General features: G+C 54.8%; 2 protein-coding genes across 12 annotated transcripts in view; one reads left to right on the top strand and one right to left on the bottom strand.

Moving 5' to 3' along the window:
* The window catches only part of KIF1C (kinesin family member 1C), a 22,067-nt gene extending 16,601 nt beyond the window's left edge, over positions 1-5,466 (bottom strand). Inside the window, exons 1-9 of one of the 7 annotated variants that reach the window (XM_033846997.2) lie at positions 5,295-5,465; positions 5,032-5,135; positions 3,487-3,607; positions 3,095-3,227; positions 2,609-2,685; positions 2,090-2,269; positions 1,398-1,463; positions 485-663; positions 286-397 (exon numbers count right to left, since the gene is read on the bottom strand). In XM_033846997.2, the coding sequence (XP_033702888.1) occupies positions 286-397; positions 485-663; positions 1,398-1,463; positions 2,090-2,269; positions 2,609-2,685; positions 3,095-3,200 (720 nt within the window). In that variant the 5' untranslated portion in view covers positions 3,201-3,227; positions 3,487-3,607; positions 5,032-5,135; positions 5,295-5,465. Of the gene's footprint in view, positions 1-285; positions 398-484; positions 664-1,397; positions 1,464-2,089; positions 2,270-2,608; positions 2,686-3,090; positions 3,228-3,486; positions 3,608-5,031; positions 5,142-5,294 lie in introns of those variants that run through there. The other 6 variants (XM_033846999.2, XM_033846996.2, XM_073798211.1 and 3 more) reach the window with 6 other exon arrangements.
* INCA1 (inhibitor of CDK, cyclin A1 interacting protein 1) lies at positions 4,663-12,471 on the top strand. 5 transcript variants are annotated; one of them, XM_073798240.1, is made up of 7 exons: positions 4,663-4,897; positions 7,593-7,680; positions 10,302-10,415; positions 10,652-10,691; positions 10,969-11,162; positions 11,643-11,808; positions 12,044-12,471. In XM_073798240.1, exons 2-7 carry the CDS (start codon positions 7,598-7,600, stop codon positions 12,188-12,190), a joined length of 744 nt encoding a protein of 247 aa, XP_073654341.1. In that variant the 5' UTR covers positions 4,663-4,897; positions 7,593-7,597; the 3' UTR covers positions 12,191-12,471. The 5 variants fall into 5 exon arrangements, with proteins under 5 accessions (XP_073654341.1, XP_033702897.1, XP_073654340.1 ...); XM_033847006.2 differs by having other exon boundaries at positions 4,664-4,916; XM_073798239.1 differs by lacking the exon at positions 4,663-4,897 and adding an exon at positions 5,546-5,658.

Below are 12,471 nucleotides of genomic sequence, written 5' to 3'. Positions count from 1 at the left end.
TTTTCTTCATTTATTCAATCACAGATATTCACATGCCCACTGTGTGCCGGGACAAGGCACACAGTGGGCTCCAAGACCTGCCCCAAGGAGCCTAGCTAGAAGAACAAACATGCAAAAGGAGACTATCCCACTGATCTGATAGGGGAAGCACGGGGGGCTGTGGAAGCTCAGAGGAGGCACTCAACCAAGCCTGGACAGGGAGGGAGGACGCAAGGCCCGCTGATCACATCTCTGTCTCTGTTACCAAGTGGGATGGGGTTGCAGCGGGTGGAGGGGGGGGCCTACTTTCTCTGAGTCCAGTCCAGTGAGCTGATCGTGGCAGCGCTGCGTGAAGACAATGGTGAAGACGGCGTGGGAACGGCTGCTGGTCTCATTCATGTTGGTGGCGGCCACAGTCCTGGTGGGGAGGGAATGGTCAGTGGGTCCGGCCCCTCATCTTCCTAACCCCGTCTGCCTTGCCCTCCGCCCCATCAGCCTGCCTCACCGCGCTTTATTTCCACAGTCCATGAGGTCAGCAATGTCTGCGTAAGAGGTCACAGCCAATTTAGACAGGTCCTGCACATAGGGGCCCAGGATGGGGTGCTCTCGGACCCTCAGAGAGCCCCGACTCTTGGGGTTCAAGAGGTCTCGTACCCTCTCACAGTAGATCTCCATGTAGCTCACCTGAGTGGGAGAAGCAAATAAAAAGTAATAAAGGTGGGCTTCCCTGGTGGCGCAGTGGTTAAGAATCCGCCTGCCAATGCAGGGGACACGGGTTCGAGCCCTGGTCCAGGAAGATCCCACATGCCACAGAGCAACGAAGCCCGTGCGCCACAACTACTGAGCCTGCGCTCTGGAGCCCACGCGCCACAACTACTGAAGCCCGCGTGCCTAGAGCCCGAGCTCCTCAACAAGAGAAGCCACCGCAACGAGAAGCCCGTGCACCGCAACGAAGAATAGCTCCCGCTTGACGCAACTAGAGAAAGCCGCGCGCAGCAACAAAGACCCAATGCAGCCAAAGATAAATAATTAATAAATAAATTTCTTAAAAAAGTAAAAAAGCTAACAACCACACCCAATGGGAAACTTAACCTGGACTCCACTGAATACAATACAGGTAACCTATGCTGAGTGTTTACTATGCGTCGCTAAGCATTTTACATGTGCAAGCTCACTGAGCCTTCCAACAACCCTAGGAAGGGGACCCCTGATCATTATCATTTCAGATAAAAACGCTCTGGAGCCGAGAGAGAAGTCGTTTGCCCAAAGCCACAGTTACTAACTGGTAAAGCCTAGAGCAGATCCCAGGCTGCCTGACTCCAGAGACTGCACTTGGTCTTAATCGCTCTGCTCACCTCCTCCCTACCCAGGGGACACTGTGGCTCCCCTCCCAGCCCCCTCCCAAGACCTGGGCTTACCTCCACAGAATAGGATAGCTGAGCACTCTGGTTCTTACTAACACGAGAGAAGAGGTCCTCACAGAGCTGGAGGGGGACACAGAGAAGCACAAAGATGCTGCTGTTCATGGCACACCTGTGGCGCCCAGCACCCAGGCCAGGCCAGGTCGCAAGTGACCCTGTTTAACCCTTACCACAGCCCCAAGGGAGGGATGGGATCGTTCCCATTTTACAGATGGGAAAGCAACCTCTGAGAGGTTCACATTTGCCCAGGGTCAGAGGCTAGTATTCAGTGAGCCAAAATGCAAGCCCGGAGCCTGTATGCAAGGTCACTATGCTGCAGTCAGAGAGATTATGGTCAACTCTCAGTTATCCACAACTGGCTTTTGCTACAGTAAACACCTTGACTACGGTACACAAGCCTACATGGGAACTACACTCACAAGTAATTACGAGACAAGGTAAGACAGCAGCAAGTGGTAGAAACAAGGTTCAAACCCTGGGCGCTCTGCCGCCAAAGGTGTGGCTGTTCTCATTGAGCTTTCTTGGCCCTGATGTCCAGGTTGGAGCCAACCTCATCCCCCATCACCTTCCCTATTACTAACAACCAGAGAGCCAGGTCTCTGCTCCACAACGCTTAGAACCCAGCCTACTCCCCTAGGGGCAGCTGAAGAGGCTTCAGCCCTGGCCGCCCTGCCAGGCCCCGAGTGTACCTGGGGCACGATGCCCTGCTGCCCTGGCTCCTGCCGCCCCATCATGGTGTAGGATTTCCCAGCCCCCGTCTGCCCATAGGCAAAGATGCACACGTTGTAGCCTTCAAAGGCATGGAGCAGCATCTCTTCTCCAATATCCCGATACACCTGTTGCTGAGATGCAAACTGGGGGTCCTCGGCCTAGGTAAAAGGGGGGCAAGAAAGACAGCAGGAACCCTAGATGACTTTGTCCTTGGTATCTAGGTGCCCAAAGGTCTTGTGTGCCCCCACCTCGATCACGGTCCTAATCATCCCTGAGGATCCTATCTAGTCTCCTGCCAGCCCTAAATTATCCCAGGGATTCTGCCTCCCCCTTCCTGATCCTAGTCACAAGTTCAGGGTCCTACCCACCCCCACCCAAGGGTCCTGGTCCTCCCAACCAATTCCCTGGAGGTCCTATTTCCCAGCAATGCTCCCTCCCCAGGACCTGAATCCCCCGTCCCTCTTTGCTTAGCTCTTCCCCCAACCTAACAACCTCACCGAAGTGTGTGACCAGTAGGAGTAATCGAAAGTGAAGCTTTTGGGGGCATCCTTGCTCTGTCTGGGATTGATGATGGCTGAGAAAGCAAAGGAACGAAGGCCAAGGTCAGGTACTCCCGACCGCTGCCCACTCCCCACAAGCCCTCAGAAGCCGGGCATCCCACTCCCCTCCTCTATCCTAGTTCATCTCTCCCCTTTAATACTCCCCACCCCCTCCAGCCACCAAAGCTAATTTTGGCTTCCCAGGACCCGCCCCCCTCCCGGCTGCCTCCCTGGATTGGGCAATGGAGGGCTCCAGGCCAACATTCCCCCTCCCAGGGACTGGGAGCACGGAAAGGCCAGCCTGTCCCAGCCTCCTTCCTTACAATTAGCACCTGCTCCGTGCCCAGCACAGCCCTCCTCCTGGTTCGGCCCGCCAGGACTGGCCCGTACAGTGGGCCCGGGCTGCCCTGCCTGTGCCCAGACGGGCCCCTGGGACTCACTCACAGGTGGTGCTGCCCTGCATGCTGACCACACACTTGGCATCCTGGCTGGTCTCACGGGCGTTGAAGGGCCGAACCCTCACTGCCACTTTCACCGAGGCGCCAGCCATGGCTCCAGATACTCCCACCCTCCTCAGCTGGAGGACAGAGATAGAAGAGAAGGTCAGACCTGTTGGGAGGCAATGTCTGGGGGACCCAGACATTGCCTCCCAACTTCTCCGAGGAACCAGTCTCTCCACACCCCCTTCGGCGACCCAGCCCCTCAAGGACCCAGTTTCTGTTTCCTTGGCCTTCCTCCCCAATGGCAGTCTCCTCAGGGACTCCCGGAGATGTTCCTGCCTCTCTCCCCAGCCTTTTCCCAGCAGGCAGGGACCTGGGATGTCACCCCAGAGTTACCTGGTGTCCTGGCCCCAGACCAGGGGGGCTGTATCAGTTCTGGCTGCCACCGGCCCTCGTAGGAGGAGCCCCATCCTACACTGGGGGCCTGGCCACGCCAGCTGGGGCTGTAGGGGAAACCCTGGTTGTGGGGGAAGAGTGGTTAGGAGGCACCCGTGGCTCCAGAGGTGTGTCTGGGGTTCCAGGGTTGGAGGACAAGGGGTGGGAGGTAATGTTAGGAAAGGTGAGGATGGCTGTTCCTCTGGAGTGGTCGAATGCAATGTGAATCCAAGGGCAGGGACGGTGATATTTTTATTCCTCGTCACTCACAGTGCACTGAACGTTCAGAGAGAGAAGAGAGAAAGAGGCTGGACAGAGAGCAATTCAGAGAGAGGGACACATGGGCAGAGACACTGAGGGTGGTGGGAAGCGGGGAGAGGAGAGGCAGAAAGTCCCCAACACCAAGAAAATGAGAGAGACAAGAAGACTGAGGTCATGCTACGAAGAAACGTAAGGGGACACACAGAGGACAGCAAACACAGAAATGTTAAACAGGTAGGGGAAAAGCACAAATTGGAAGCCCAGAAGAGAAACAAGATGCAAGAAAATCCCAAACATAAGACCTGCCCTAAAATTCCCCCACAGGGTCAGCCAGGGAGAAGTAGAAACCAGCTCCTACCTAGGGTCCATAACCTCCACACAGAGGGAGAGACTGCTGATGGGCAAAATCCAATGGCTGGAGGTACAGCCCAGAACTGGGATCCACAGGGCCTGCCTATAAGCCCCAAATCCCTTGACCAGCCCCCAGCACTTCCTCCTTAGGATCCAGGACAATGGGCAGGAGAGGGTGGGGTCATCCTGTAACCATCCTACCAACCACCAGGGTCCTCTGTTGGAGGATCCAGAATACCTGTGTTTATGGGAAGGGAGGCTAGCAGTAGGGTCCCCCTGAAGAAGGAGAGAAGGGAAAGGAAGCAGGCAGGTCCCAGCTCCAGCCTGGGGTTAGTGCTATGGCATCCACTACCCTGGGGAAAGTGCCAGTCTGGAGCCCAGGAATGTGGGTGACCCGGTGCCCACACCCTGGGAGGAGAGGCTGAGCAGCCCACACCCACGGACAACAGGGTGGGAGGGTTGTGAAGAGAGATCAGAGGTGTTGAGCCTCCTTCTGTGGCCCCAAAGGGCCTCAAACCCCTGTCCTGCTGGGCCTCACCACACCAGCCTTTCTGGCCAGGGCATGGGAGGGGTGAGAGGGCTGGTCTGTCCCAGGACAGGAAGGGAGTAGCTGAAACCACAGAGGCTGTCTCAGGAAGAACAGCCCTGACCCCCAGACCCTGATCAGGGGAGGGAAAGGACACTGATGGAGACACGCAATTGTAACGCCGTTATGGCTAACGGGGCAGGGAATGAGATGGCACTGCTGGTGGATGGCGGGGTAATGGGCCAGGAGAGAGGTACAGGGGTCGGCTGGTGCAGCGTAATGGGTCAGTGGGGTACAGACAGTAGCCGCGGCTGGGGTGAGGCCGAGCGACCCGAAAGGGGGCCTAGGGCCACCTGCACCTTGCTCACCCAGAAGTTTTCACACAGGCCCCCGTCCCGGCCTTTCTGGGCGGCCATGCGGACAGTGTCCTCCGGTCCAGCCAACCGACGGCCGCCCCGGGCCTGGCACCTCTCTGCGCCTCCGCGGGACAAATAGCACATGATCCCGGCTCCCGGGGCCAGCCGGCCCCCGCCGGGTGGTGCAAACCGGGACCCCGGCTCCCCGCCCCCCAGCCCGGCACATTCCTCCGCGGGCGTCCCCTCCCTCACCCCCCCTCTCCCACAGCTCTCACCTCGTCGCGGCGGGGCTCCCGGAGCGGCTGGGCAGAGTGCAAAGGGACAAACTTCCCGTGAAGCGTGAGGCGGGAGCGGGGGCAATCCGGGGCCGCTTCGGGGCTGCCCCCGCCCCTCGCCGGGTCCCCGGGCGGCGGGCGGCGGACTCGCGCCCCGGGGGCGGCAGCAGTAGCGGCGCCAGCGGCCGGCGCCCGCCCGGGCAGCACGAGCTGGGGCGGGAGCGAGGGGCGGGGGACCGGCGGGCGCGCGCGCGCGGTTGGGCGGGCGGGCGCGCGCCGTCCCGAGAAGGGCTAGGCAGCGACCCGGACAGCTGTTAAAGGGGCAATGTCCCCAGAACTGCGGGGCCCACCGGGCGGAGACGGGGTAACCGAGCTGCGGACACGGGAGGGCGAGCAGGACGCAGGCACTCGGGAGGGTGACCAGCGCCCAGAAAGCCGGGAAGAGTTGAGGCCGACCCCGGTAGGAGACCCAGGCCCCGGACCCGCGCACGTCGCCGCCGTCGGAGGCGCGCTTAGGGGGCGGACCCGCGCGCAGGGCCCCGCCCAGGAGGTGGCTCGGCGCAGGCCCCGCCCCAGGCGCGCGGTGCCGGCCGGCTCCGCCCTCGGCTCCCGACGCTGCCTCGCTCCTCCTCAGGGCCCGGCGTAGAGTTCTAGAACTGGCCGGGCAGCTGCCTCAGGTACCGTGGCCAAATGTAGTCGGCGGCGGCACGGCCACCCGGGCGCTGGGTCCTTGCCTGGCTCTCACGTTCGACAGACCCCGCAGGCCCGGGTCGTCCCCTCAGACTTGGGTGCCTTCTCAGGCCCAGGCCACCCCTGCCTACCCAGCCTGGCCCCCCGTGGTCCTCAGGCAGTCCTTCAGGCGCGGGCGCACCACCTGGGGGCCACATCGACTCCTCAGGCCCCCAATTGTGCCTTCGGGCTTAGCTGTTCCCCACGCCCCAGTCTACCTACCAAGGGTCCCCTGAGCCCGCTAAGGCCTGGCCTTCCCTCCAGGCAGGGACCCACCCCCCCAAGACCCCCAGGCTCTGGCCAACTCCTCAGACCAGCCGGACCCCTCAGGTCCTCAGCTGCCTCGTCAGGCTCAGGTTGCCCTCACAGCCTTGGCTGCCCCCGGGCCAACTGTCCAGTCCTCTGTCTAGCTTCCTTAGGCCCATTCTCCTCATAGATCTGGGTCACCCACCTAGACCCAATGACCTGAGGTCTGAATGCGCCTCAGCTTCCACCTGCCCTCTAGTCCAGCTTCCCCTGCTCTGGCCCAAGACATCCAATGTAGACCCCATCTGCCCTTTCAGGCAGATTTTAACTACGGCATTTGCCACCTCAGCTCTAAATACTCCTCTCTCCATTCTTCACTTCACCTAACTCCTTTCTCAGCCCATCCTTAGTTGCCTTTGGATAAATACTTATTCACCTGCAACAGTTTCCAATTTTCTGACATTTATGCTGCCTACAGTCACTCTTCTAACTCATCTAACATTCTTACCTGCCTTTTCTGCCAACCCCCCACTGGCTGTCAGGTCACCTTTGGCTGTCCCGAATTCTGGCTCTGTATAACTGACCTCTCTGCTCACCTTCTTCACCTGTAGACATTCCCCACTGCCTCCTCCTTCCTTGTCACCAACTGACCACTCTGTCCACACTTACCTTTTTTTTTTTTTTTTTTTTTTTAGGTACGCGGGCCTCTCACTGTTGTGGCCTCTCCCGTTGCGGAGCCCAGGCTCCGGACGCGCAGGCCCAGCGGCCATGGCCCACGGGCCCAGCCGCTCCGCGGTACGTGAGACCTTCCCGGACCGGGGCACGAACCCGCGTCCCCTGCATCGGCAGGCGGACTCTCAACCACTGCGCCACCAGGGAAGCCCCACACTTACCTTTTATTAACCCCTCATACCTGGTTTATTTACCAACCCTGAATTCTCTGACCCCAGCCACCAGTTCTGTACCAACTATCCCCAAATGCCTCTGCCCTATCTAGTCCACCCGTCACCCTTTTTCGTTTCATTATCCCATGTTGCCAGTTAATTCACTCCACTGCCATTTGTAAATTTCACTTACTCTGTATGTTTGGCTTCACAACATTTATTTTTCTCTTTTCTCTTTTACCACATCCACATTTCCTGTGTCTGCCATCTTGAAATTGTATGTTCAGCTAATAGAAATGTTCGGTACTTGAAATACCTTTTCAGCTCTCTTTCTTCTTTTCTGGCCCCATACATCTTCTTTCCAATCTCTAGACCTGCTACAGGTTCATTCCTACAGCCATTACATGAGTGAATGATTCATTTTCCATTATCCCCCCAGCACCAATGAGGAGACTCAGTCCAGCCACCCAGCCCAGTCCAGTCATGCAAGCGCAGGAGGATGGAGAAAACCTTATCCCGTTTGTCAAGTGAGTCCTCTCCACCCAGTGGGGAGGAGGGAAGATTGCATGCCTGGGTTCTTCCCTAAGAGGAGTAGGAAATAAGGAACAAGAAGCTCAGTGCCTGGTCTCAGGGGATTGGTGATTTATTAATTTATTCGGCAAATTGCTTTTGAACACTACAATGTTCTAGGCACTGTATATTAGTCATTGAGAATTCAGCAATTAGAACATAGGGGTCCTGCTCATAGAGCTTACCTTCTAGGGGGAGGAGATAGAAAGTGCATACAAATAAATATAATTTCAAATAGTAATAAGTACACGAAGAAAATAAAATAGACGTACAACATAATGTAAAACAGACTATCTTGGAGACACAAGTTTATATAGGGTGATTGTGGAAGAGGAGGAGGAAGTGAGTTTGAATTGAGATCTGAAAAATGAGAAGGAGCCAGTCTGATAAGAACCAGGAAGCAAAAGTAGGAATAGTAGGTTTAAAAAAAAAAGCCCAAGAAAGAAATTAGCTTGCTGTCTTCTAGGACCAGGAAACAGGTTAGCGTAACTGAAACTTAGTGATTAAGGGAAAAGTGGAGTAAAGTCAGACAGGCAGAGGCCAGATCATATAGGATCTATAGGATCTTATAGGCCATTGAAAAGAGTTTGAATTTTATTCTAAGGACAGTAGAAAGGTTCTAAGTAAGGAAATGACATAAGCAGACCTTTTATTTTCTTCAACTTTTTTATTATGGAAAATTTCAAACAACTGCAGAAGTAGAGAAAATAGTAATCATGAACCTGTAGTATGCTTTTTAGTCAGGTGCAGTAAGTATCATTACATAGATAATCTTTTTATTGATACACCCATTCAGCCTCCTGCTACTCAGACTATATTGAAGCAAATCTTAAACCATATATCATTTCACATAAGCATTTTTAAAAGATTATTCTTGGGACTTTCCTGGTGCTGCAGTGGGTAAGACTCCGTGCTCCCAATGCAGGGGGCCCGGTTTCGATCCCTGGTGGGGGAACTAGATGCTGCATGCATGCCGCAACTAAAGATCCCACATGCTGCAACTAAGATCTTGTGCAGCCAATATAAATAAATTTAAAAGAAAAGATTATTCTGTGCAGAATAGATTATTGAGGGATTCAGATGGAAGCAGGGAATGGAGGAGGAGGCTATCTCTGTAGTCCAGAGAGGGGAAGATAAGCTGGAATATGATGGTGGGAATGGAAATAGTGAGGAGTAGTCAAATTTAAGTGTATTTTATGGGGGAATTCCTGGGCAGTCCAGTGGTTAGGACTCGGTGCTTTCACTGCCAAGGGCCTGGGTTTGATCCCTGGTTGGGGAACTGAGATCCCACAAGCCGTGTGGAGCAGCCAAAAGAAAAAATGATTTTTTTCTCTTTTTTTAGTGTATTTTAGATGTAGAACTCACAGAACTTGCTGATAGATTGGATATCGGAGGTGAGGGAAGTAAGGCATACCAGATTTTTGGCTCTAGCAACTGGGCATTTGGGGTGCTTTTCAGCGAGATGGGGAAGGCTAGGGAGGAGATGTTGAGTGGACAGTTGAACCTGCAAGTCTGGAGTCTAGGGGAGGAGCCAGAGCAAGGAATGCAGATTTGGGAGTCGTCAGCACATTGGTGGTTTAAAATCATGGCCTGAAACAACAAGGTCCTACTGTGTAGCACAGAGAACTATATTCAATATCCTGTGATAAACCATAATGGAAAAGAATATTTAAAAAAGAGAATGTGTATAACTGAGTCACTTTGCTGTGCAGCAGAGATTGGCACAGCATTGTAAATCAATTATACTTCAATTAAAAAAGATGATAATAGGGCTTCCCTGGTGGCGCAGTGGTTGAGAGTCCGCCTGCCGATGCAGGGGATGCGGGTTCGTGCCCTGGTCCGGGAAGATCCCACATGCCGCGGCGTGGCTGGGCCCGTGAGCCATGGCCGCTGAGCCTGCGCGTCCGGAGCCTGTGCTCCGCAACGGGAGAGGCCACAACAGAGAGAGGCCCACGTACCGAAAAAAAAAAGATAATAAATAAAGTCATGGCCTGGGTGAGATCACCTAAGGAGGAATGGAGATAAAGAAGATAAAGTGCCGAGGACGAAGCCCTAGGACACTCTTCTAGAGAGCAGGAGAGCAGACATCAGTCAGTCTGGGGGCTTTAGGAGTGATGAGAACTGTTCTCAAACAGCTTTGCACACCCCTCCCTACCTAAAGGATATTAGTATTTCTGAGATGGGGAGATAAAGCACGGGTGAACAGAGGCCCTGCTCTCCTGGATACTTGCATTGACTAAAAGGAACCTGTCGCATCACTTATGTAGTCGGGGCCTTCGTCTTTGACAGCCCTGCTTGCTCAATATGATGTTCCCTGGTTGTGAGGTGTACTTATTTGAGATTCAGTGAGATCTGAAGCTCAAACAGTTGCTAATCTCCATGCTCACTCCAGCTCCAATCTCCTTTCAAATCAAAGGCCTCACCACCTTCCTCAGCTAAAATGGATAAGGGAGGACAAGGCCTGAGGGAGCCTGGGCAGCTGTATGGTCCCGTAGTAAGATAAGACTCCTAAATTCCTAGAGTGAGTAGATGCTGTAAGGGAAGAGCCAGACCTGAGCCTACCTTGTCCTCACCTCAGGTGTTCCAGGGTGGTCAGCCGATCTCCACCACCCAGCTTGCCTTCCCAGAGCCTCAGACTGACGCCCCAGCGCTATGGAGACACCTTCTGGGAGAACCTTAGTCAAAGGCCCAGGTGGGTAGAAATGGAGAAAATGGGGATTAACTGGAGGTAGGGAGGGGAAGCTCTACAATTTTAAACTACCATAAAGCCTTATGGTAGCAATAAGCTTTAATCTGGGGATAATTGCCCCACCAGCTGATGGACATTTTAGCTCCTAATGCCAAATAGGTGGTTGGGAGAGGTTGTTAGAGAAACAGTATGGATGGGGGTGTTCTCTCTGTACTTAGCCCCCTTTTTGTGCTTCACAGCCCCACCTGGATGGAGGAACAGTACATCCCACCCCTGCTGGTATGACAAACTTTCTGCCCTTTGACACCTCTCGGTTAAAGTTGCACCCACTGCTATCCTAGCCCCAGCTCTCCTTATTACCCCTTCCCTCTGGTGTCCCCCAGCCAGTGCACTGACCAGGCCCTCCTTCCTATGAATCAGTCATCAGGTTTTCCAGATCACAGCTATGTTTTTGTGATCTGGGCTTCCCAAGACCCCTGACTCCCTATTTCAGTCCCAGCTCCCCTGAAAGACTCAGTTCTGCCTTCTAGCTCCTTTTCCCCATTCTCTGGCACAGAGAGCCACTGGTTGCTCCCAGCCTGGCCTGTACCCCACTAAGGGGCTCCCACCCCCTGAGGTGCTCTGCAGAAGAAAGAGAAGGAGGACATATTTGGCGGGAATGCAGCAAGGATCTGGGGGCATCCCAGCCCGGGTAAGGGCTGTCACTTATCACCTGGAGGATCTAAGGAGGCGACACAGAATCATCAATGAGTAAGGAGAGACATTTGGGCTCTGGGAGCCAAACAGGGTATGGGGACAGGACGGTTTGAACTAAAGAAGAGGTGGAGAGCTTTGAAGGAATTGGAGGTTGTTTGGGAATTTTGTGGAGGTTGTTTGTGCCACGGTCTTGGTGAGATCGAAGCAAAATTTCTATAATATGGGAAGGAGGAGGGAACTAAGGGATGGGGGATGAGCCACATGAGCTGAAAGGAGTGGAAACCAGGCCACTGAAGACAGGAAAGCACTCCATACAACTGGACGATAGTGCAGAGCTAGAGGTCACCTCTTGAGCTCCTGAACTGAAAATACTTCAGTCTGAGGGGAGCAGAAAGTTGGGAGTGGAGAGTTGGAAGTCAGATGACAACACTCCTGGGTCCCAGCAGGAAGTATTTCAGGGCAGGAAGGTGAAGAATGGAGAGACAGGAAGCCTGGCCTCCAGGCACCTCTTTCCTAAGTCTGAAGTCTCCACAGACTGAAGAAGGCCCAGTGGGGCAGCTCTAGGGCTCCGTCTGAGCCCCTGGTGCTTGACGACGACGGCTGTGGACTCCCCAACTCCACCGAACACCCTGGTCTGGAAGAGGAGAGGGCAAACTCTCCACGGGAAGAGGAGCACTTCCTCGCTCCTGGCAGGGCCCAGGTATGGTTGAACAGGAACTTGGTGGGGCGGTGGAGGGTGATGCAGATGCCTGGTCTTGCATGGAGAGACAGCGGGAGCCAAGAGGCACGTTGGATAGCTGGATTTGAGAGGAACAAAAATAAAGTAGACGAGAGCCAGAGACTTGGGAGTGCCTGGGTTTGGGGACTAGGAAATCTGGAGAGAGACCTATTTTCTGATTCTTCCTTTTTTTCCCTTCAATTTCTCATCCTTACAGCTGCTTTGGTCTCCCTGGAGTCCCCTGGGCCAGGAGGGGTCTTGTCTCTCCGGACGGCCGAGCTCTCTGGGCTCCTTCAGCACGGCCACAGCCAGTAGGGACCCCCTTTACAATCCCTGGGGGGTGGAGTGGCAGTCTGAGGAGTAAGGAGAAACCGCCCACGCCCAAGATGCTAGCGTGCTCCAGGACCCACGACTAGTTCTGGGCGCTGGAATCTCCAGCATTTCTGACATCAAGGCATTCCCCCTTTCCCTGACCTTTCTCACTTTCCTCTCCCATCCTCTGAACTAGGCACGAACGGGGCTCCCTTGGCCTCCCATCTCTACCCGCCCGTCTCACAGGAGCTCCCCAAGGCCTGTCGTCCCGCAGGCCGGCTCCCTGCCACTGTGTTCTCTTTTTGTTCTGTTATTAAAAAGCAAGCATGTTGA

The sequence above is a fragment of the Tursiops truncatus genome, chromosome 20 (genome assembly GCF_011762595.2).
Source record: "Tursiops truncatus isolate mTurTru1 chromosome 20, mTurTru1.mat.Y, whole genome shotgun sequence".
NCBI classification, from domain to species: Eukaryota; Metazoa; Chordata; class Mammalia; order Artiodactyla; family Delphinidae; genus Tursiops; species Tursiops truncatus.
This window is presented reverse-complemented; position numbering and strand designations above follow the sequence as displayed.